Source organism: Scleropages formosus, chromosome 23, assembly GCF_900964775.1.
Source record: "Scleropages formosus chromosome 23, fSclFor1.1, whole genome shotgun sequence".
In the NCBI taxonomy this organism is placed as follows: Eukaryota; Metazoa; Chordata; class Actinopteri; order Osteoglossiformes; family Osteoglossidae; genus Scleropages; species Scleropages formosus.
In genome coordinates, this window is record NC_041828.1 from 19,164,717 (window position 1) to 19,186,473 (window position 21,757).

The window sequence follows — 21,757 nt, forward strand, 5'->3', positions numbered from 1 at the left end:
CTCACGCCCTGTGCTGCCGGGTTAGGCTCAGGCTCACTGCGACGCCACTTGGGACAAGTGGCTCCGGCCGATGTGTGTATTTCAGTCTATGTCTAAACATAACTTCTGTAGTGTGGGGCTGTTCATTCTCTTTTAAATACCACTTGATGTTGCCACTAAGATCACCCTATTTCAAGGACTCCGTTCATAAATAAAGCTGTTGAAATACAGTCAGTCTGCATTGACAGATACAAGGTTGCAGTGCTCTAAGTGACATTAGGTTTGTCCAGTGTAGTGAGCTCAAGACGAACATCTTTATTCAAGGTTTACCATTCTTCTTGGAAAAAAAAAAAGGAATATGGATGTTTACTGCACTTCATCATTTTGCTTAAAAGTAATGTTCTCAGGTAGAGACACAGATGGCTTCACTCTCTCATGACTCTGCCACTTTCCATCCATTCCCCACAAAACCCTTGAGATGTGAACAATATTGCAGACATGCTGTGATCGCTGTTTAATTACCGCGGTAGGTAGCCCTGACAGTTACAGCTGACTGAGTTAGATCTGCTTAGAGAGTCATTAATAACTCTCCTGCACCTCGAAACACAAAGTCGACTAAATTAAGCTGACAGAATGACGTTTTTCCTGACTGAAAGGTTGTGCTAGGAGGAAAAAGCAGTGAGACTATGCAAAATTGTTTGCTGAGATAGAGATCATTACTCCCAGAGCCAATCCTATTACAGTAATCGGTGTGTGGATGTTTGTTTCTCTGCTCTGATTGTTCCACCAGAGTCAGACAGACATCAGATATGGAAGACGGGAATAAATCCAGCTGCAGGTGACGATATTGTACGTAATACACAACAGAGAACATGAGAGCAGCGGGGGCAACAACGTGCGCACGACTGTGTCCATAGCAACAAGATACAATGGTACTCAGCCTCATAGGACAGAGGTGCATACAACAGTTGGGAAAAATAATGTTCTCAACTTTAGGGGAGCAGAGAAGACAAATATTACACATATTGGCACCATGTTACCAGCCTTTGTGCTCTTGGTACTGGGGTAATTTAACCTAGAAGCCAATTGTTAAGCAGCGGTACCGGAATCCATCCCTTCGTTCAACCTGCAGTGACACCCAGCTGCCCTTCACAATTCTACACTCTCTCCTGGCGATATAGTTCCTCGCTCAACATCCCACAGCAGCTAGAGCAGGGGTGTCAAACTCGTTTCATAACGCAGGCCAAACAGCATTCATGGGACCTCCTGGGGTCAGTCTGTGCATCATATATGTATAACAACAAAAACAATGAACAGCAGAGTATTCCTATAGTACTCTGTACTAATGTAGAGCTATATCCACTCATTAAGTGCTTTTCATAGCCATTGTAAGTTAATAATGCCATACCTAACGTACTATATGACTGTTCATTTGTTAGGCTAAATTCTTGATTCCCAACAAGAACAATAATAATAATACACACACACACACACACATTTTTTGAACCGCTTGTCCCATTTGGGGTCACGGGGAGCCAGAGCCTAACCTGGCAACACAGGGCATAAGGCTGGAGGGGGAGGGGCCACACCCAGGACGGGACGCCAGTCCACCACAAGGCACCCCAAGCGGGACTCGAACCCCAGACCCACCAGAGAGCAGGACCTGTTCCAACCCACTGCACCACCGCGCTCCCCGTAATAATAATAATAATAATAATAATAATAATGTCCCCATGACACCACAGTACTGTATTTATGTTGCAGCTTGACATCTGATACAGCTAAACTTGAAGAACGGCGAAGAAGTTTGCCGTGAGTGACTGAGCAGTGGAGATAAACATTGTAACATACCACCTCGATCGCATGATCAGTATTACTACTGAGGGGCTCTGGAGATGGAACTAATACAATTTATTGCACATCACCATGACTTGGCAGCAAAACATAACACAATGCACAGAAATGCTGGCCAAAAGTCCAAAACACGCAGAACTGTGGGGGGGTCACCAATGATTACGCTCCCCAATGGTTAGTACAATAATGCACCTTTACATTTCCTTCTTTAGCTCATGCTTTACATCAAAGCAATGCACAGTGTTTCTTACAATGAACAAACTACTTACAATGATTTACCCATTTACACAGCTGGGTAATTTTTACTGGAGCAATAAAGGGTAAGTACCTTGCTCAAGGGTATGACAGCAAGGACACTGTTGTTATCTACACCTGAGATTCCTTCTGTACATACAGCCAGTGGATGAATGAAGGATTTGACCTTTTTCCTTCTGAATAATTAATGTCTAAATAATAATTCAGACCAACTCTGGAACTTCTGGATGCCTTTTTGGATTGTGGACCTCTTCGATTGTGGTGCATAGCCAGACCTTTGAAGAATGATGATTGCGTGTCTTTGTATTGTGTTTGGGTGTGTCTGCAATTTCTCAGTGGACCTCAGGGACCAGGGACAGGGACATGAACGCTGTCAGTGTTATCCATCCATCCATCCATCCATCCATCCATCCATCCATTTTCTTGCCTACTTGTCCTACAAGGGTCGCCGTGGCAATAGGGAGATCAGAGAGCCCAGAAGTCCCTGTCCCTCACAACTTCCTCCAGCTCAGCCTGGGGGATCCCAAGCCACTTCCACTGCCGGTACCTATCTGCTGAGCCAGAAGCCCCCAAAGCCAACCAGGTCCTAAAGGCCTCCTTCTTCAACTTGATGGCTTCCCTCACCACTGGTGTCCACCAGTGGGTTCTTGGGTTGCCGCTGTGACTGGCACCAGCAAGCTTTTGCCCACAGATGTGCCTGGCTGCTTCCACAATGAAGTTTTGGACATGGGAGAAGTTCTCACGGAGGTGGGAGTTAAAATTATTCTGGACAGGGTCTTCTGACAGTTGTTCCCAGCACACCCTCATTATGCGCTTGGGTCTACCGGGTCCGTCTGAGAGTTTTCCCCGCCATCTGATCCAGCTCACCATCAGATGGTGATTGGTTGGCAGCTCAGCACCTCTCTTCACTTGAGTATAGAGAACAAGTGGCCTCAAGTCAGATGAAACAACTACAAAGTCAATCACTGACCTTTGACCCTTGGAGCTCTGATACCAAGTACACTTATGAACATCCTTGTGTTTGAACATAGTGTTTGTTATGGATAAACCATGGCTAGCACAGAAATCCAATAACATTTCCCCATTCGGGTTTACATCGGGGAAGTCATTCTTCCCAATCACCCCCTGCCAGATTTCCCAGTCATTGCCAACATGAGCATTGAAGTCCCCCAGCAGGACTGTGGAGTCTGTAGGTGGGGCCTTGTTCAGAACCCCACCCACTCTCTCCGAGAAGGTTGAATACTCTAAATTACTGTTCGGTGTAGAAGCACACACACAACAGTCAAAGTTTTCCTCTCTGTGACCTTAAGCCACATTGAGGCGACCCTCTCGTCCACTGGGATTAACTCCAACTGTGTGGCAGCCAGTCGGGGACTTCTGAGTATCCCACACCCGCCCGGCGCCTCTCACCCTGTGCAACTCCTGAGTAGGAGAGAGATCATCCCTTATCAAGGAGTTTTGTTCCAGAGCCAACACTGTGAGTGGAGGTTAGCCCAACTATATCTAGTTGGTATTTCTCAACCACCTGCACCAGTTCCGGCTCCGTCCCCCCCCCAGTGAGGTTGCATTCCACATGCCTAGAGCCAGTTTTTGCCACGAGAGTCTGTAACACCACGCATCACCCTACCCCCTCCTGCTGCCTGAAAGGCATTGCACCCGACCCCCATGTTGAACCTTGCTAGTGGTGGGCCCACATGACCACCCCCCGACGTTGCCATTTCGGGCTGAGCCTGCCTGGGTTACGTGGGCTGCCCGGCCACCAGGCTCTTGCCTAGGAACACTACCCCCACGTCTGGCTCCAGGGGTAGGTCCCGGTTACCCTCTTCCGGGCAGGGTCGGCGTTATAATGTTTCTGCTTTTCATGGGGATTTTTTGGATTGTGTTAGCTTGGATCTTTACTCCAGACTTGGTCGCTTTGGGAGACCCTGCCAGGAACATACTGCTCCTGGGATATAGCTCTGGAGATCCCTAGATCATGGAACCCTTCCACCATGACAAGGCCACGATCGGGACTGTATTTCATCCTGCAACACCTTGACAAATCAGTAACTTATGCGAGCATCCTACTCATGGACTTTAGTTCAGCGTTCAACACCATCATTCCAGACCTCCTTCAGACCAAACTGACGCAGTTTTCTATCCCCACCACCATTTGTCAGTGGATCACCAACTTCCTGACAGGCAAATAGCAACTGGTGCGGCTGGAGAAAATCGTTTCCAGCACCCGCACAGTCAGCACTAGTGCTCCTCAAGGATGTGTGCTCTCTCCACAACTCTTCTCTCTGTACACAAATGACTGCACACCCAAGGACCCATCTGTGAAGCTCCTGAAGTTTGCAGATAACACTGCAGTTATCGGCCTCATCCAGGACAGTATCAAGTCTGCATAGAAGATGGAGGTTGAACAGATGGTTGGCTGGTGCAGTCAAAACAGCCTGGAACTGAAAACGCTCAAGATAGTGGAGATGATTGTGGACTTCAGGAGGAACTCCCCAGCAATTCCCCCCCCCTCATCATTCTCAACAGCACCGTGTCAGCCGTGGAGTCCTTCAGGTTCCTGGGTCCTACAAACTCCCAGGAGCTGAAGTGGGACACCTGTATTGACTCCATCGTGAAAAAGGCCCAACAGCAGATGTACTTGCTTTTCCAACTGAAGAAGTTCAACTTGCCACAGGAACTGCTGATCCAGCTCTACTCAGCTGCCATTGAGTCTATCCTGTGCACTGCTACAACTGTCTGGTTTGGCTCGGCGATCAAATCGGACAGAAACAGATTACAAAGGACGGTCAAGACGGCAGAGAGGATCACTGGTGCACCCCTGCCTACCCTTCAGGTCTTGTACAAGTCCAGCATGAGGAAGCGGGAAGGCAAAATCGTCACTGGTCCCGCACACCCAGAGCACAAACTCTTTACACTTCTCCCCTCTGCCAGGAGTTACAGACCATTGTCCACCAGAACGACCAGACACAAGAACAGTTTTTTCCCTCAGGCCATCACTCATTCTGATTCTGAAAGTGGCTGTTAGTGCCCTCTGCAGTTTGTTTCAGAAACTGACGCTCCTTATGTTAAATATTCTTCACTTCTTACCGAATAGATGAGAGAATTTGATTGTTCCTGTATATTTACAGAGGGGGTGCGGTGGCGCAGTGGGTTGGACCACAGTCCTGCTCTCCGGTGGGTCTGGGGTTCGAGTCCCGCTTGGGGTGCCTTGCGACGGCCTGGCGTCCCGTCCTGGGTGTGTCCCCTCCCCCTCCGGCCTTACGCCCTGTGTTACCGGGTTGGCTCCGGTTCCCCGTGACCCCGTATGGGACAAGCGGTTCTGAAAATGTGTGTGTGTGTGTGTGTGTGTATATTTACATTTGTTCAATTTCCTTTCAAAGTGACATACAACTGACAGTAGACCAACTCTGTTGGACCAGATCTTCATATATATTTTAAAAAATACTAGGAAGGGGGTGCAGTGGGTTGGACCACAGTCCTGCTCTCCGGTGGGTCTGGGGTTCGAGTCCCGCTTGGGGTGCCTTGCGGCGGACTGGCATCCCGTCCTGGGTGTGTCCCCTCCCCCTCCGGCCTTACGCCCTGTGTTGCCGGGTTAGGCTCCGGTTCCCCGCGACCCCGTATGGGACAAGCGGGTCAGAAAATGTGTGTGTGTGTGTGTACTAGGAAGGTAACTAGGAATCGTTGATAATCTGAAAAAGCTTTATGCAACTACTCGTGTGATGAGCATTGGTTCATACGGTGGAAAGAAAAACTAACTGCACTTAATCACACATCTGCATCGAAGTGTCTCTTTCTCCTAATGTAATGAACACATATTTTCTATGAGATGTACGTTGAATTGGAGAAAAGCGTCTGCTAAATAAATACATGTAAATGTCAATGTATGTAAATGTAGACAAAAGTGCCAAAAGTGCTTTCTATTTCAGTAGCTCTGTTGGCAGTAGTGTGTAAGAATAACCCCCCATGCTGCCACTCCCTGTGTCAATGTGGTCAAGTGACTCATGTTTTTTGATTCATACAAAGTGAGTAAATATTTCCGCTTGCTCTCTGCCCCCTCTGTTTTTTTTCCAACTCTCTTCCTTCCACAATGCTAAATCTTTTTGAGACTTTTTTATGGCCCTCCTTTTTGTTTCTGTGCTTTATTTTTTCATTTCAGTATGTATTTTATGTCTAATGGCTTTAAAATTGAGTTCAAGTTCAAAGGAACTGCTTGATGGTTTTATAATGGGGGCAGCATTACTGGGTGAGTGTCTGTAGGTGGCGCTGGACATCTTCTGGGCAGGAAGTCACTGCAAAGCAAAGAGAGACACAAGCAGGGTAACAGTCATGAACATCAGTTTTATTGGTTTTGTCATTATTGCATTTTTCAAAATATGCTTCCACTCACCCAAGATGAGGACAAGTCAGAAGGAAGGACAAGCTGCTCCTGCGATATGTCCATATTTCAGAACAATGGAGAAAGACATGAAAATCATCCTAAAAAAAGTCTGGCTGATATGAATGATATGTGCACCCAAGAACTACTGCTGAAGGCAACATGGGAGAATTACTTTCCATCTCTTATCACACTGACACTCTCAACAAATCACTATGTGGTATGTGTGGCCCAGCACAACGGAGGTAAGGAGCACCCAAACACTCTGGTATAATAATAATAATAATAATAATAATAATAATAATCAGATATCACAACTAAAGTAACAATACACCCCAACCAGACTGCTACAATCCACCTCTAGCCACTTGATGATCCCTTCTCAAGAGGTTCAAAACCAGAAGACTGAAAGTTTTCAGTTTTGGCCCAGTGTGGTGGAATGCATTCCCTCTGTCCTCAGAACTGCTGAATCCCGCTCGAAATTCAAGCAAGATCTCAAAGCACATCTGTTTCAAACACACTTTTGTCCTGATATTCAAACTGTTACATGAATTTATACTACTTTACCTATTTAACAGACATACTCCATATTAAATCTATGTACAGCTACCTGGGGGGGGGGGGGGGGGTGATAAAAAAATGCATCTACTTTGAGAGTGGCTGCATCTACATCTCTCCCTCTGTTGCTGAAATGTACTTTTGTTCAATCCAAGTTGTACATCCCTTTGGAAAAAGGAAAAAAAAAAGGAAAATTGTCTTTTCTGAGTTTTATGCACCTACTCTTGCGATGAACATACCTAAGAATCACACGTCTGCAACTATGTCTCTCTTTCTCCTAATTTAGTGAACAAATTTTATTTCTTGTTGGTGAAAAGCATCTGCTAAATGAATAAATGCAAAATAAATGTAAAAAAGTATCTGCTATAATGAATGTATAAGTGTAAATGATTAAGTAACAGTGTAACACAACATGAGAACATTCAGAATTATTATTCAGTGGCTGAATACTGATTTATCCAGATTTACCATTTTCACCATCTCCAAAGCAGGATATTTTTACTGAAACAATTCAGGTCAAATACTGTTCTCATGGGTATGATAGAAAGGCTCCTCCTTAACCACCACGCTACCTTCTTTGCCCAGGGAAAAAAACCCAGTTTTTTGTTGGCCTATATCCAATACTTTTAAATTAGACTCTTAATGTTTCATGAAGCCTCTTATAGGCCTAAAAAAGAATAAAGAAAGTCACTTACATGTGCACTTCTACAGGGAGAGTTCATGGCAGGGTCAAGATTTTAACCACTTGCCCAAAATACCACAAAACAGACATCCTGACCATCAGAAACAAAATTTTTGCCCCCTTTCAGAGGCCTGAATCTTGATATTGCTTGGTAAAAAAGAAAAAAAAGCCTACTTATCAGTTATTGATGTTCCAGTTAAAAAATTATGAGCTCATTTCAGAAATTCCCCTTGAGCATCAAAGTTCCACTTTTGGTTTCACCACACCAGGAATGCAGATAAAGTGGACTCTAGGTAAAGTGAGCTCCTGGTGTTTCTCTTTTCCTTTTCCACTTTTACATCCTTTCGTCAGGTCATCCCAAACCACGACTGTCTGGTAAGTCCGCAGTGATTTTGGAGCAATCATCCAGTTGAAGGCTATGAAAGGTCACCCCATGTCCCTTGATTTGTCATCCTATCACTTCTGATGGTCACATATGAACATTCATCTGAAGGCCATAGGTGAGCGATGACCAAATTATAAAATGTCGTGGGATCAGTTTAAACTTCTCAATCCACACAGCCTTTATCTGTTACTGAGATATAATGGGTTGTCCATCCATCCATCCATCCGTACGTCCATCCATCCATCCATCCATCCATCCATCCATCCATCCATCCATCCATCCATCCATCCAATCAGTTGATTCAGTTTAACGTTGTGGTCAACATGTAAAAAAATTGAAAATGTGTTCTTGAAGCCTAAAGCCAGATTGTACATATACAGTGTTATATTATCTTTATGTTGTATTAAGGTTGCCATGACAATATAGCTGCTGGTGTTGGACCTGGAATCATTTGAGCTGGGGATGCACAAAGCAATATTCATGTGGTTCTGCTCCACTAGCTCCATGTGAAGTCAGCTGATGCAGTTTACATGACGAGAACAACTTACAAGCAATTTAGGTTCTGATGCAGCTGGGTCTGTACTGGTTAGAAGTGCTCTGTTTAGAGCCAAAAGTTCCAGGTTTGAACCCCATGTCCTGCTGTAGTAGCCCTGAGCAAGACACCCTAAATTACTCCAATAAAATGACCCAGCTGGGTAAATGGTAAATAACTCTAGGTATCTTAACACTGTACCTTGCCTTGGTGTCTGAAAAATGTAAATTTGCACCTCTAAGGATTCTGTTTATTTCCTAATCAGCATCTTGGGCAGCATGGTGGCACAGCGAGTAGCACTGCTATCTCACAGTGCCTGGGTGGTGCAAGAGCATGTGCCTTTGATCCCCGCTCAGTCTGTGTGGAGTTTGAATGTTGTCTGTATGTTCTCCCTGTGTCTGGGTGCTCTGGTTTCCTCCCACACTCCAAAGACATGCTGTTCAGGTTCACCCATAGTGTGTGAGTGACAGAGTGTGTGTGTGTGTTCCACTGATGTATGGATGAGTGACCCATTGTAAGTAGTGTATCTAGCAGTGTAAGTCACCTTGGTGAATAAGGTGTGTGGGCTCATAACACTACACAGAGTTCATTGGAAGTCACTTTGGAGAAAAGCATCTAATTAAAGTAAATCTCCTTTTCTGTTTCCTACCTACACTTCCTGAACCTTTTGCAGCAATGGGTACTGTCACAATAATGCATGATGGCAGATTCCCAGATTTAAAACAATATCCTTTGACTGTTTGCCATTATAGAGCCCTCCACTTACCCCTCTACATGCCCTGCCTCCACCCAGCGTGCCGACCCTGTGTGTCACAGTCCCACTAAATACTCTTATTCGTACAATAGAGTGACTCCCTCCTCCCAGGCATGGTACGCTGCCCTTTTTTCCCATTTTGTGTGCCTCCTTTGCCGTTCCCTCTCAGCTTTTCCACTGTCTCCTGCCAGCATGATGTCAGCAAATGGAAAATGGTCATAACAGGGAGGAAGGGGGACTGTGGAAGTGCTGCTGTCAGACTAAAATCGATCGACTGATGAGCAATACTTAAATACTTTAATATGGCATTATTCAATGTACAACCGTGGAACGCTGACCAGCTCCGCAGGGTTTTTCTTTCAGTTGGTGGACGGCCACTTTACTGCAGAACCTTGATGTGAGCAGTACTGCTGTAGTATGTGCACAAATAAAACATAAGAGCTTTCTCATTATGCAACATCATTTAAAACGGTATTAAAAGGGTTTCCATTTATTCATTTTTAAAGTCATTAAAATTATTCCGTTCGCTAGTAGAAGGGATCCATGATGCTTTCGCACCACAAACAATTAATTGCCCCCCCCCCCCACTACCTTGAAGGTGTCTGTCGAAAGGGAAAGGCAACATGCGGTGCAGAAGCTTCTTAAATTCCTGCTGATCTTATTCCCCAAATGAAACAACATTGTGGGCTGGCAATAAAGAATATTCTGAGCTCATAATTTAGCATCTGTAAAGTAATTCAATCTTCTGAGATAGGATATCACTTATGAGCACTGACACCGCCCCAAACTATATGTCTATACGACTTCATGGGTTTGATCACCTTGGCTGAACACTGTAAGACTCGTTTTGTCGTGGAATTTGGCATTTTGTCTTTTTTTTGGTAATTTCAGACATATTTATATGGATTTCCAGTCCATCTAAGTTCCCAGTTTGTTCCTGTTCTGTTTTAGTCTGAAGATTCATGGTTCTGGTTCCACTGTGATGGAATGAGCTCCCTCTCCCACTCAAAACTGCTAAACCCTTTCAACAGTCAAGAAGAGTGTTAAACACATCCTCATCTCCTGTATATTCCTATATCTTTCACTGCATTACCTGTTAAAATATAAAATATACTTTAAACAATTCTACATAGAGCTATCCTGGAGCACATGCTGGTAAAAATGGTGATATTGGACTAAGTGACTGTACTTCACGAGTCGCGTCTCAGTATTTCTTTGTCCATCTTTTGGCTACCCTGAGATGTACGTCACCTTGAAGAAAAGCATCTGGCAAATTAATAAATGTACACATAAATGTATGAGATTCCACCGTCTGCAAGCAAGCCAGGTCCCCAAAAGGCCAGAAGGCGTTCCTTCTCGGTCCACTCCCGCTGATGTAACTGCTTTAATGGATCATGGCCACTGGCAGCACTTGGGTTTTTAAGAGGTCCAAAGGATGGGCTCGTACAGGGAACACCAAGGTGCACTGGAATAAACACTGGGTTGGTGCTCAGAGCTCCCAGTTATAGTTTACATCGAAGGAAATGACACAACACGGGCCTTCATACTGGGCTGAGCTACACAGTAATTTACCGTACACACGGTAATTCCGTTTCTGCTCCGGACTCCAGCCTATTTACCACTTTATGGCTCGACACCACTGTTTCAACCACAGTAATCCAGAGTGCAGTCGGACTGTTGAGGAGCGGTTTTTACGGCTCTCCCCCGAAATGGGCTTACCTGAGATCGGTGCGTTGGAGTCATGTGCAGCAGAGTCAAGCTACAACACAGTTTTACCACAGTTTATCTGTGATTTCCTGGCTGTTCCTGAATGAGGCCAACCTGAGCATCCGATGAGTTTCAATTTGACATGAATTATGTTCTGAGTTAAACAGGTATTAGGGGCATGGTGGTGCAGTGGGTTTGACCAGATTCTGCTCTCTGGTGGGTCTGGGGTTCGAGTCCTGCTTGGGGTGCCTTGCAATGGACTGGCGTCCTGTCCTGGGTGTTTCCCCTCGCCCTGTGTTGCTGGATTAGGCTCCGGTTTGCCGCAAGTGGTTTCAGACGGTGTGTGTGTGTGTTAACAGGTACCTTCAATGTCTGATTAAAAATACTGGTACTAGTTCTGAGTTGTACTCAGGCTTCTGTGATATTAATATGTTCTTCTTTGGGTGTTTCCAGCACTTATTTCATATTACTAATTTCAGATGGCTTTTAAATGACATCAGATCACTTTTGCATTCCTCTCTGAGTTCTTTTTTTACTTGGAAGTAAAAAAGTACCTTACTTGAAAGTCCCTCTTCATGCTGTGTACTCTAGCTTTTTATGTTTTATTACAGTTTCAATGAAAAAAATCCTTTGCAACATAATCACTTGTTTAAAAAGCATAAAGTATCGAATGTGGGACTCGGATAGGAAAAGCTATTTTAAAAATGCTCAAGTTATATGTGCAGAACATTCATCTTTGTTTCCAGCTTCAAGCTATCTGTGCTGTTTACTCAACACCCCACCCGTTTTACCATAGCAACCCTCGTGTTTTCTAGAAACCCGTAAATCAGTTGGACGCAGATACATCCGCAAACCGCCATGTGGGAACATTTACTCCAGATTCTGTGTAAAATGATTCATCTTCACTTCCTCTTTCTTCCTCCATGATGAGATGATGTAGAAAAAAGAGAGTTGTATATACTGTACATACGGTGTATATTCACACTATTATTTGCTCCATAAAATGCTTTCCATGGTGATTATATTCCTGTTATGTGTTAGTAGGTGCAGTGCAGAAAATATTAATAAAAGCACTGAATAAGCATTAACGAGGTGGTGTAGAGGTTAAAGGTGCCCATTTCTTAGGGCAGCAGGTGGCGTAGTGGCTAGAATGGTGCCCTTGCACTTGAAGGACACTAGTTTGAATCCCACCTCCTGCTGTCGGGGTGCAGCGAGAGCTGGTGAGTCACAGATGCCCAAGGGGTCAAAGGGCATCTGGAATTAAGAACATCATGAGTCTTGTGCCTGGATCAGACAAGAGGCTGCTGTTTGGCAGCAGATCGTAAAGTTTTCAGAACTGAACCTTTTATATACAAAGGTCACAGGTTCAAGTCTGACCTACTGCTGTAGTACCCTTAATCAAGGTATAACCAGGAACTTATCCAGTAAAAATGACCCAACTCTATAAATAGGTAATCGTGTAAGTTGCTTTGGCAGAAAGTGCTACATGAATGAATATAAAAAATCAGCACATTGCACAATGTGACACATTTTCCTCAGTATATTCATCTACCAGCAGCAAGGAATCATGTGTTTAAAAAGAGGGGGAATATTTTATGAATTAGGAGAGTTGGGATGTTTCTCTATTTGGCAAAGACACTGCATGATGGTTGGAGCTGCTGCTTTACACTTAAAGGTTGCAGGTTTGAATCCCATTTCTGCTGTAGAGCTCTTGAGGAGGGAGCTTCCCCTAAACTACTCTGGTAAAGATTGCTCAGCTGTTGAAATGAGTAAAGTGTAAGTAGCTTAATACTGGAAGTTTCTTTAGACTCCCAGTAGTTTAATATCCCTAGAAAACTGTACTCATGTTTGGTATGGGCCTACAACTCCTGGCATTAAGGACTTTTCCCCGACGACCTAGGAGTCATGAGCTAATCAGGCACAGACCTTTCAACAATGTATGATAACCTCTTCTTAACTTTTGCATTGTTTTCAAGTTCAGTTTTGAGAAATGCTTTCCTTTTTTTACTTTTTAAGTTTTTTCTTTGTTCACGAACCTCTCTACATTTAAGACAGGTCTCAAAACTCATCCCCTTCCTCACTCACCTCTCCCCTGATATCATAAGGGATCCATAAATGTGTATGTGTTCATTATGCTAAATAATTTTTGAAGAACAATTGGTTTAATAATGGAAAAGTTGATACTGAGCTACTTTTGCAGTGTATACTAGTTCATATGGTGGAATGTCATAAATTCACTATATTCAAAAATCATGTGTCTGCATCTTTACGCCCTGTGTTGCCGGTGGGCTCCGGCTCCCCGTGACCCCGTATGGAACACGCGGTTCAGAAAGTGTGTGTGTGTCTGCATCTAAATCTCTTCTACTGATAAAATTCACTCTTTGCTCTGTTCTATGAGATGGATGCCACTTTGGAGAAAAGCAGCTCCTAAATTAATAAATGTAAATATAAATATACTGTATGTGTCCTTCATACTTTTATGTGTACCGTACAGTAGTTTAGTAAAAAATACAATTTCTGCACAAAATTAGTCGTCTTTAATTTCCTGTCATTTTCATGATCGTGTTTAATATCATATCATTCTAATATTTTTCTTACTGTTTCTCGAGACTGTTTTTAAGGGTTTGGAGGATGTTTGTGAAAATATATGGGCATGTCCATAAAGTCCAGGAATGCATCTTTTTTTTTCCAATTAAAATAATGAGAAAGGACCTCTCGGTTTACAGATTCTTCGCATACAGACTGTTTCCAGAAAGAAATTAGGTCCGTATAACAGCGGATACTTGTATTAGCTTTTTAACACAGAGGTGATATGTATGTGAGGGGGTGCAGTGGCGCAGTGGGTTGGACTGGGTCCTGTTTTCTGGTGGGTCTGGGGTTCGAGTCCTGCTTGGGGTGCCGTCCTGGTTGTGTCCCCTCCCCCTCCAGCCTTACGCCCTGTGTTGCTGGGTTAGGCTCTGGCTCCCAGTGGCCTTGTATGGGACAAGCGGTTTCAGATGATGTGTGTGTGATATGTATGTTAGGCTGTAATTGTCAGCGATTAATTCAAATACCAGACCTGAGTGAAAAGAGAGTGAGTCCTTTCTTCGCTGCTGTGGTGATGTTAGAGACGTGGTCCCTTTGCACATAATTCAGTTTGCATTTTGCTGTTCTGCTGAAAGCCCCACATTGCCGTGGCCTTTAGTTTAAATAAGAATTTGCATGAGAGGTCACGTATTACACTGCAGTAACTCTACCTGAGTGCGTCTCTGTCTCTGGAGATTGTGGTCTCCTGAGATCCGGCCACTCATTTCTGTCTACTCCAGAGGACACTTATTTTAAGCGTATATCTCCCACGCTGTACATGCTGCAATACTGATCCCTCACACACCTTTCTGAGGATTTTCTATGGTGACAAATGGCATGCCATTGTTGTCAGGATTGGACAATTCACAGACATCCTAAACATGAGCCCAAAAATCCATGATGTGCTGGAGATGCTTGCCTTGTGTTCAAGACTGTCTGTTCCTCTGACTCCCTGCACATTCCTCATTAACCTTGGTGCAATTTCACATATTCTATGGCACTTTTCTTTGTAAGATCCAGAGGGCAGCGGAGCAAGTTGTATTGGAGAGCAGTACATGAGTAGCCCGACGGCCGGTTTGGCCTGCTGACAGGCTCAAACTATTAAACCTTATTCACAGTCTGTTGGGGGGGTAGTGATATTATGATTCACAACAGTGATTGAAATGTATCTGAACCTGTGGAATAGACCAGGTAGCAAAACCTATTATTTGCTATTCTATGGATGCTTTTTCACAAGGCCAAACATACAGCTTAATTTTTTTTTTCAACTCTGACCCATTTGCACAGCTGGGTATTTTATTAACCAGTGTAGTATAAATACAACAGTAGCTCCCCTTTCACAATTTAAACCAATGACTTTTTTAATAACAAATCCACTGGCTTAACTACCGAATGCCATGTCGACCCTCTAAAAGAACATCATTTTGGTTTGTAATAAATGAAGCTTGATTTTAATAGCAAAGACTAGAGAATAGAAAGGCCTATAAACTAAATCTGCAAGCATTAAAATGGAAAAAAGAAGGGCAGCGCAATGTCCAATAATGACTATTATTTGAATTTTAATTCATTTTTATTGGACTATTAAATTCAACCACTATTCCTGTTTCAATTACTGGTTCAAAATGCTGAATGTACTGATTATATTGTAAATGTTTTTATTGCTTTGTACTCACTTTGTTCTTTCATTGAATGACAAATACTTTATAATTAATTAAAAAGTCAGTAAATAAGAGGTTGGTTTTCTGCTTTTTTCAGTAAATATATTTGATTTTGACGGGGGTGCGGTGGTGCAGGGGATTGCACTGGGTCCTGCTCTCTGGTGGGTCTGGGGTTCGAGTCCTGCTTGGGGTGCCTTGCGATGGACTGGCCCCCTCCCCCTCTAGCCTTATGCCCTGAGTTGCCGGGTTGGGCTCCGGTTCCCTGCGACTTTGTATGGGACAAGCGGTTCAGAAAGTATGTATGTTTGTATGGACTCCTTCCTTTAATAGCGCATTCCAGTTTTTGCTGCTATACAATGTGAGTTTCATGCATATCATTTAATGTTTATTCAAGCATAAGTATTTAATCCCCATTTGTTACATTCACATCAGTGCAAGACAAAAGAAGACATCAGATGAGGATGGCAGGTTTTGGACACAGCCTTGCTAAAAAGGCAAGAAAGCATCACCATGAGTGAACACACAAAGTGGGACTGGTACATTTCCTTCCAGGAGCATGAAATGTTAGGAACAGCACTCAGAGGACACACATACACATCACCTAAAACCACTTGTCCCAAGTGTGGTTGCAGGGAGCTGGACCTTAACCTGGCAACACAGGGCACAAGGCTGGAAGGGGACGGGACACACCCAGGACAGGACAGCAGCCCATCACAAGGCACCCGAAGCAGGACTTGAACCCAAGACCCACCAGAGAGCAGGCCCTGGTCAAACCCACTGCACCACTCTACCCCCCTAGCCTTGAGAGGTGTCAAACATGAATAAAAAAGAATAATTTACACTCTGAAAATTGAGGTAAACACATTAAGCCCGCTTTTTTATACAGTTCTTCATGAAAGTACATGAACTCTATAGGGATGGTCATTAATCTTGTGTAAGATACTAAAGTAAACTTATTAAATTAAAACGTTAAATCTTAAAATAAATGTGTAAAAAGAATACCTGATTATGATTTACATTCCTAATTGTACTTATCTACTTGTCTTAACCAATGCAACTTGGGGTTCACTTACTTTTGCACCTGCACTTCTTACGTGTTTCTACTACACACATGATCTCCTTTAATGCAATCGATCATTACACACCTAATATGTTTGGTGAGATATACTGCTTCTCAATAAATAACCATTTTGTGGTAAAACTAAGGGACACCAGAAGCTCACATACCTTCAAGCAGCACTGTACAGTATATGCTCCCTTCTGTAGGTAATATTAAATAATTTAATATATACATTAATTCAATGATCTGACATTTTCCCCCAAAGCAACTTACAATGTCAGATGACTTACACTGATTTACCTATTTAGACAGCTGGGTAAATTTTCCTGGAGCAAAGCAGGGAAAATGCCGTGATCAAAAGTATTGCTACAGGAGGGGGGATTCAAACCTGCTACCTTCAGATCCAGGTACTGCTCCAGAACTAGGCCCTGCGTTCTCGATGCTGCTGTATTGACACTGTATTGTATGAATTTCTCAGCGTCTCTTTCTACTTGGACACAAATGAAGGTGACTAAGGCATGGAGTCACTCACTGTGGTACTTTCTACTGTGTCAGGTGCAGGTAAAAAGTTGTTGCACCATTTTATGGTGGAAAAGAAAGCAGACAATCTGACACGGAAATCAAATCTGATGAATTCTTAATCAAGCAGTTGTAAAAAAATTAAATTCCAGCACGCAAGTGTGTCACGCGAAACATAGGGGCCTGGGACGGCTGGACTCAAGTGCAGTGTCGTTCGTCCAGAGACAAGGGATGAGGCAAGTTCTCGGTGTGAGGGACAGGCGAAGGGTCGGTTGATCGGCGGTCAGGGTCAGAGCGAAGATCCACGGGCGAGGTCAGGGGACTTAACGAAGGGTCGGTCGAACGGCGAACAGGACAGGAACGAGGATCCGTGGACGTGGTCGGGAAATGAAGCGAAGGGTCAAAAACCGGAGGACGTGAACAAAGAGCTAGCGATGCTTGTGAACGAAGAGTCACGAGAAAGGGTGGTTGTCCCTGACGAGATTCCGCAACGGTCTGGGCGTTGGAGTGTCTTTTAAAGGGTAGGTGCTGTCGATTGAGTTGTGGGCGTGGATGTGACAAAGTGAGCACCGAAGCGTGCCAAAGTTATCACAAACATTGATTAGTATTACATTACTGTATGTTGTACCTTCCACTTTGTTTCCATTGACCCAAAACAAAACACACTAACAAACGCATACATTCTCAAAAACATGCACAGGCACACATACGGCAATATACAAACAGACACTACCAGTGTAAGGTGCTTACAAAGATGTACACACTGCAGATCACGTGTTTGAGGGTAATAAACCCTTTGTTGCCTCGAGTGTATATTAGAATCAGTGTGTCCTCACGGCTGCCAGCATGTTTAAGGACTGAGCTGAGCATTATCACACATACAAGCACGCACACAGAATCACCAGAGGACACAGGTTTCCCAGGCTGGGGCTTCCCAGTGTGTTTAATTGGCAGTGCACGTTCCATACAGGTGACCACGGCCCCTCTGCCCCCGGCCCCCACCCTCACTACTTATGCTGCTGTTGCTTCTTCAGGTGCAGCTGGTAGCACTGCTCACAGGCGATGGAGAGCCCCACCACAAGCGACACAAACTCCTCGAAGTTCACCTCCCCATCACCATTGGCGTCCAGGTCCCTCATGATGCGGTCCACAGCTGCGGGGTCCTTCTGGGACTGGAAGGGTAGAGAAGATTTTGCTAAGGTGAAGATTTTGCTGAGAGTCACTGATGACTCCAGTCCTAGACACACTAAGCTAGATGCACACACAGCCTCTTCTGAGGGCAAACACAACAGAGCAACACCAGGGATACGAACAGACTGGAGACGCCACACAATACACTCGAATGAGGTGACAGCTCACCTTGAGGAACCCCGAAAGCTCATGTTCCATCAGGTCCTTCAGCTCACGCCTGCAGAGGGAGGTGCTGTTCCCCTCCTTGCAGGCATAGCGGTGGAACACCTTGATGAGGGACTCCATTGCATTCTCCAGTTCGGATGGCATGATTGCAAACTAAGAAGTAGAAGACAAAGTGGCTCAGCCAATCACATGCAGAGAGAAGACACATTCATCCATCCAAAGTGGCAGAGAGGAAACTGAGATAGAGGAACGGTTCCCACACCATAGAGGAAGGGACAGGAAAGTGGCCACCAGGTGGATCTCCACCAACATCATACCCACCCTCACCTGGCTAAAATCGACAGTAAACTGAGTTAATGCAGCAGGGTATTTTTCTCAGTAACTCCCAAGTTCACTCACTCCTACAGTATTTTGTCCACTTCTGAAGCTACGCAACAAGACGACATTAATACTGACACTGTCAGGAAACACAGCAAAGTATTAAAATCCATACTTGCACATTGAGAACTGTTTATTTTCATTGATTTACAAGTATTATGAACAGACACGCACAGATTAATGGAAAAGACTGAAAGATGACTGAAGGGGCATCTCTTTTACTTCACTTAATCTGAAATGCGGTTTTTGGGTACATTTCAGTACCGGATGGAGGGAGATGAAGGCAGTGAGACACTGAGGGACAAGTGAAAGGAGACAGACACAGGGACATAAAGACTATGGACCAGCAGGTTCCCGGCACTCTGAGGGTTACTGGTTCGAGTCACACCCATCCTGTGGGGCCCTGGAGCAAACTCTGGATACGGACAGCTATTGTAGTTTTGGGAAAAGATTTATTTTAAAAACACTGCTGAATAAACAAAGTATTATTACGAAACTGAAGATGTGCCACCTTGTATATGAAATAAACATGGTATTACTGCCCGGTGTCTTTGGAATGTTGCATCTTTGTCGGCAACATTTTCTATGGAAACAAGTCACGGTAAATACTGTTTTTCTGTTTGTCCCCTTTGACCATCTTCAGTTTGGAGAACAAGTTTAGTTTTCAGTCGTTTAAGTGTCAATGACCCTTCTGTGGGGGGCGCGGTGGGTTGGACCGGGTCCTGCTCTCCAGTGGGTCTGGGGTTCGAGTCCTGCTTGGGGTGCCTTGCGGCGGACTGGCGTCCCGTCCTGGGTGTGTCCCCTCCCCCTCTGGCCTTATGCCCTGTGTTGCCGGGTAGGCTCCGGTTCCCGTGACCCCGTCTGGGACAAGCGGTTCAGAAAATGTGTGTGTGTGACCCTTCTGTGACTATATAACATTTACGTGGGTGTCATCATAATTAAAAGTAAGTTCTATAAATTGTTTTATTTTCTGTACATGATGTGTCCGTATGTATATGAGAAAAATATTTTTAGCCATATGTACCTAATTTAGATGCATTAATTTATTTGTTGAAACATGCGACAAATCGGAGCGCTGGACACCCAACATGGTAAGTTACTATGAGCCAAATAACGGTTTTCTATTACTATTTTCAGTTGAATCGAGTGAGACACACACACACACACACACACACACACACACACACACACACACACACACACGCTCCTCTGGAAAAGTACACGCAGCAATTTGGAGGAGTGGCGCTTCAGACAACTTTTACACGGTGGAGTAAAACATGGGCCCGGTACCACACCCTAGAGAGAGACATGAGGCGCAAACTGCGCACTTTTTTCTACTCCGCGCAAGTCGCGCACAATCTGTGCTACGAACTTCGGGAACACGAACGAAGCGCGTAGGAGCCGCGACACGATGTATCAACACGGAGCGCGGAGCGAAAGGGTGGAAGTGTGTCCAAACATCGAGAAAATCCTTACTTAGTAGTGTAACTTACATTTATTTATTTAGCAGACACTTTCTCCAAACTAAAGCGACGTACATACATCTCAGAGAAAATACAATTTGTAACATTAGCCTAGGAAAAAGAGACGCAGATGTGATTCTTAAACTTTCTTTGTTCCTTTCCACTTATGCACCAATCATCGCACGAGTAGATGCATGATTAAAACCCAGAATATACGATTCCTGATTACAGTTTTTAGGGTTCACAAACATTTACATACAAGACTAGCAACTTAGTGTAGAGTGCGATCGGAGATGGGGAAAGTACTTCCAAAAGAAAAAAAAAAAAAAAAAAAAAAAAAAAAAAAAAAGTTGTGTGCGGAGATGATGACTCATTCTTGTTAAAGGAATCTTGTACAAGTGAAGATTCGTGGAAAAGACGTGTAAAAACGAGAGGAAAGAGGAGACGCGTCTAGGATACATACATCTGCTCACTGCTGCGTAAAGCGGGACAGAGCAGAAGTGCGGAATAAAAGAAAAGGAAAGAAAAGAAAAGAAAGAAGAGCTCGGGAGGGGAGCGCAGAGGCCCGCGCAGAGCCCCTTACCAGAATGTGGAAGTGAAGAAGTGGAGAGAGAGTCGTCACGAACTGTCCGGTAATCGTTGTGGCTAAATTTCGGGCACAACTAACTAAACTGGAAACCCTCTTCTCTTCTCTTCTTCTCTTCTCTACCTCTGTACAGCGGTACCGAGTGAACGCGAAACAGAAGCGAAAGCGGTACGAGAGGACAGGGGATGGAGGGTGGGCGGGCGGGCGGCGGAGGGTCTTACCGGACAGGACCGCACACCGGGCTGCTGAGAGGAGACGGCGCGCGCACGGGCCGCAAGAGCAGCGGCCACTCTTTTATAGAGAGGCGCCGCCCTGGGCGGGACATTCCTCCTTCCCTCCCTCCCTCCCTGCGTGGACAGGGTGGGCAGGACACCTCCAGCGGGGTGGTCGCCTCGCGCACCCAGCTGGCTCCGCACGCAGCGCAAAGAGTGTGAGGAGCCCCTTCGCACAGCAACGCATGCGGTAACTCTTACAGTTCACCTTTCCTACAGTGGAGATGAACAGTATAAATAAAAATAACGACACGTTATAATTAGATTACTTTGCACGTCACTGAACGAGCCACACAACTAAGGACTGATCCTGTTAGGCGGATCCACATATATTACTGTTGTTGAAAAGTATACCAGGGTACATCACTGCAAGTGACATCACACACACACACACTTTCTGAACCGCTTGTCCCATACGGGGTCGCGGGGAACCGGAGCCTAACCCGGCAACATAGGGCGTAAGGCCGGAGGGGGAGGGGACACACCCAGGACGGGACGCCAGTCCGTCGCAAGGCACCCCAAGTGGGACTCGAACCCCAGACCCACCGGAGAGCAGAACCCGGTCCAACCCATTGCGCCACTGCGCCCCCCGACATCACGATACTAATAATAAAATTGATAATAAAAATCTCTTTTTTTGCCAGGTCAAAATTGCTTAAATGTGTGTTTATAACCAGTGGAATAATAACGGTACAGCAGATCACCCGTAAATATTCAGGTTTTCTCTCTAAATAATACAGTACAGTTTATTTAAATGTTGTTTTCTCGCGTTAAGCGTTGCGCCCTCTGCTGGCAAATAAGTGCCATGTGTCAGACTTT

General features: G+C 44.7%; 1 protein-coding gene across 1 annotated transcript; it reads right to left on the reverse strand.

The window, feature by feature from the left end:
* Positions 1-17,798: 17,798 nt before the first annotated feature.
* Positions 17,799-20,982, reverse strand: LOC108942471 (protein S100-A1-like). The gene is made up of 3 exons (XM_018765867.1): positions 20,888-20,982; positions 18,243-18,392; positions 17,799-18,055 (listed from the first exon to the last, which is right to left on the reverse strand). Exons 2-3 carry the CDS (start codon positions 18,381-18,383, stop codon positions 17,891-17,893), a joined length of 306 nt encoding a protein of 101 aa, XP_018621383.1. The 5' UTR covers positions 18,384-18,392; positions 20,888-20,982; the 3' UTR covers positions 17,799-17,890.
* Between the last annotated feature and the right edge of the window lie 775 nt (positions 20,983-21,757).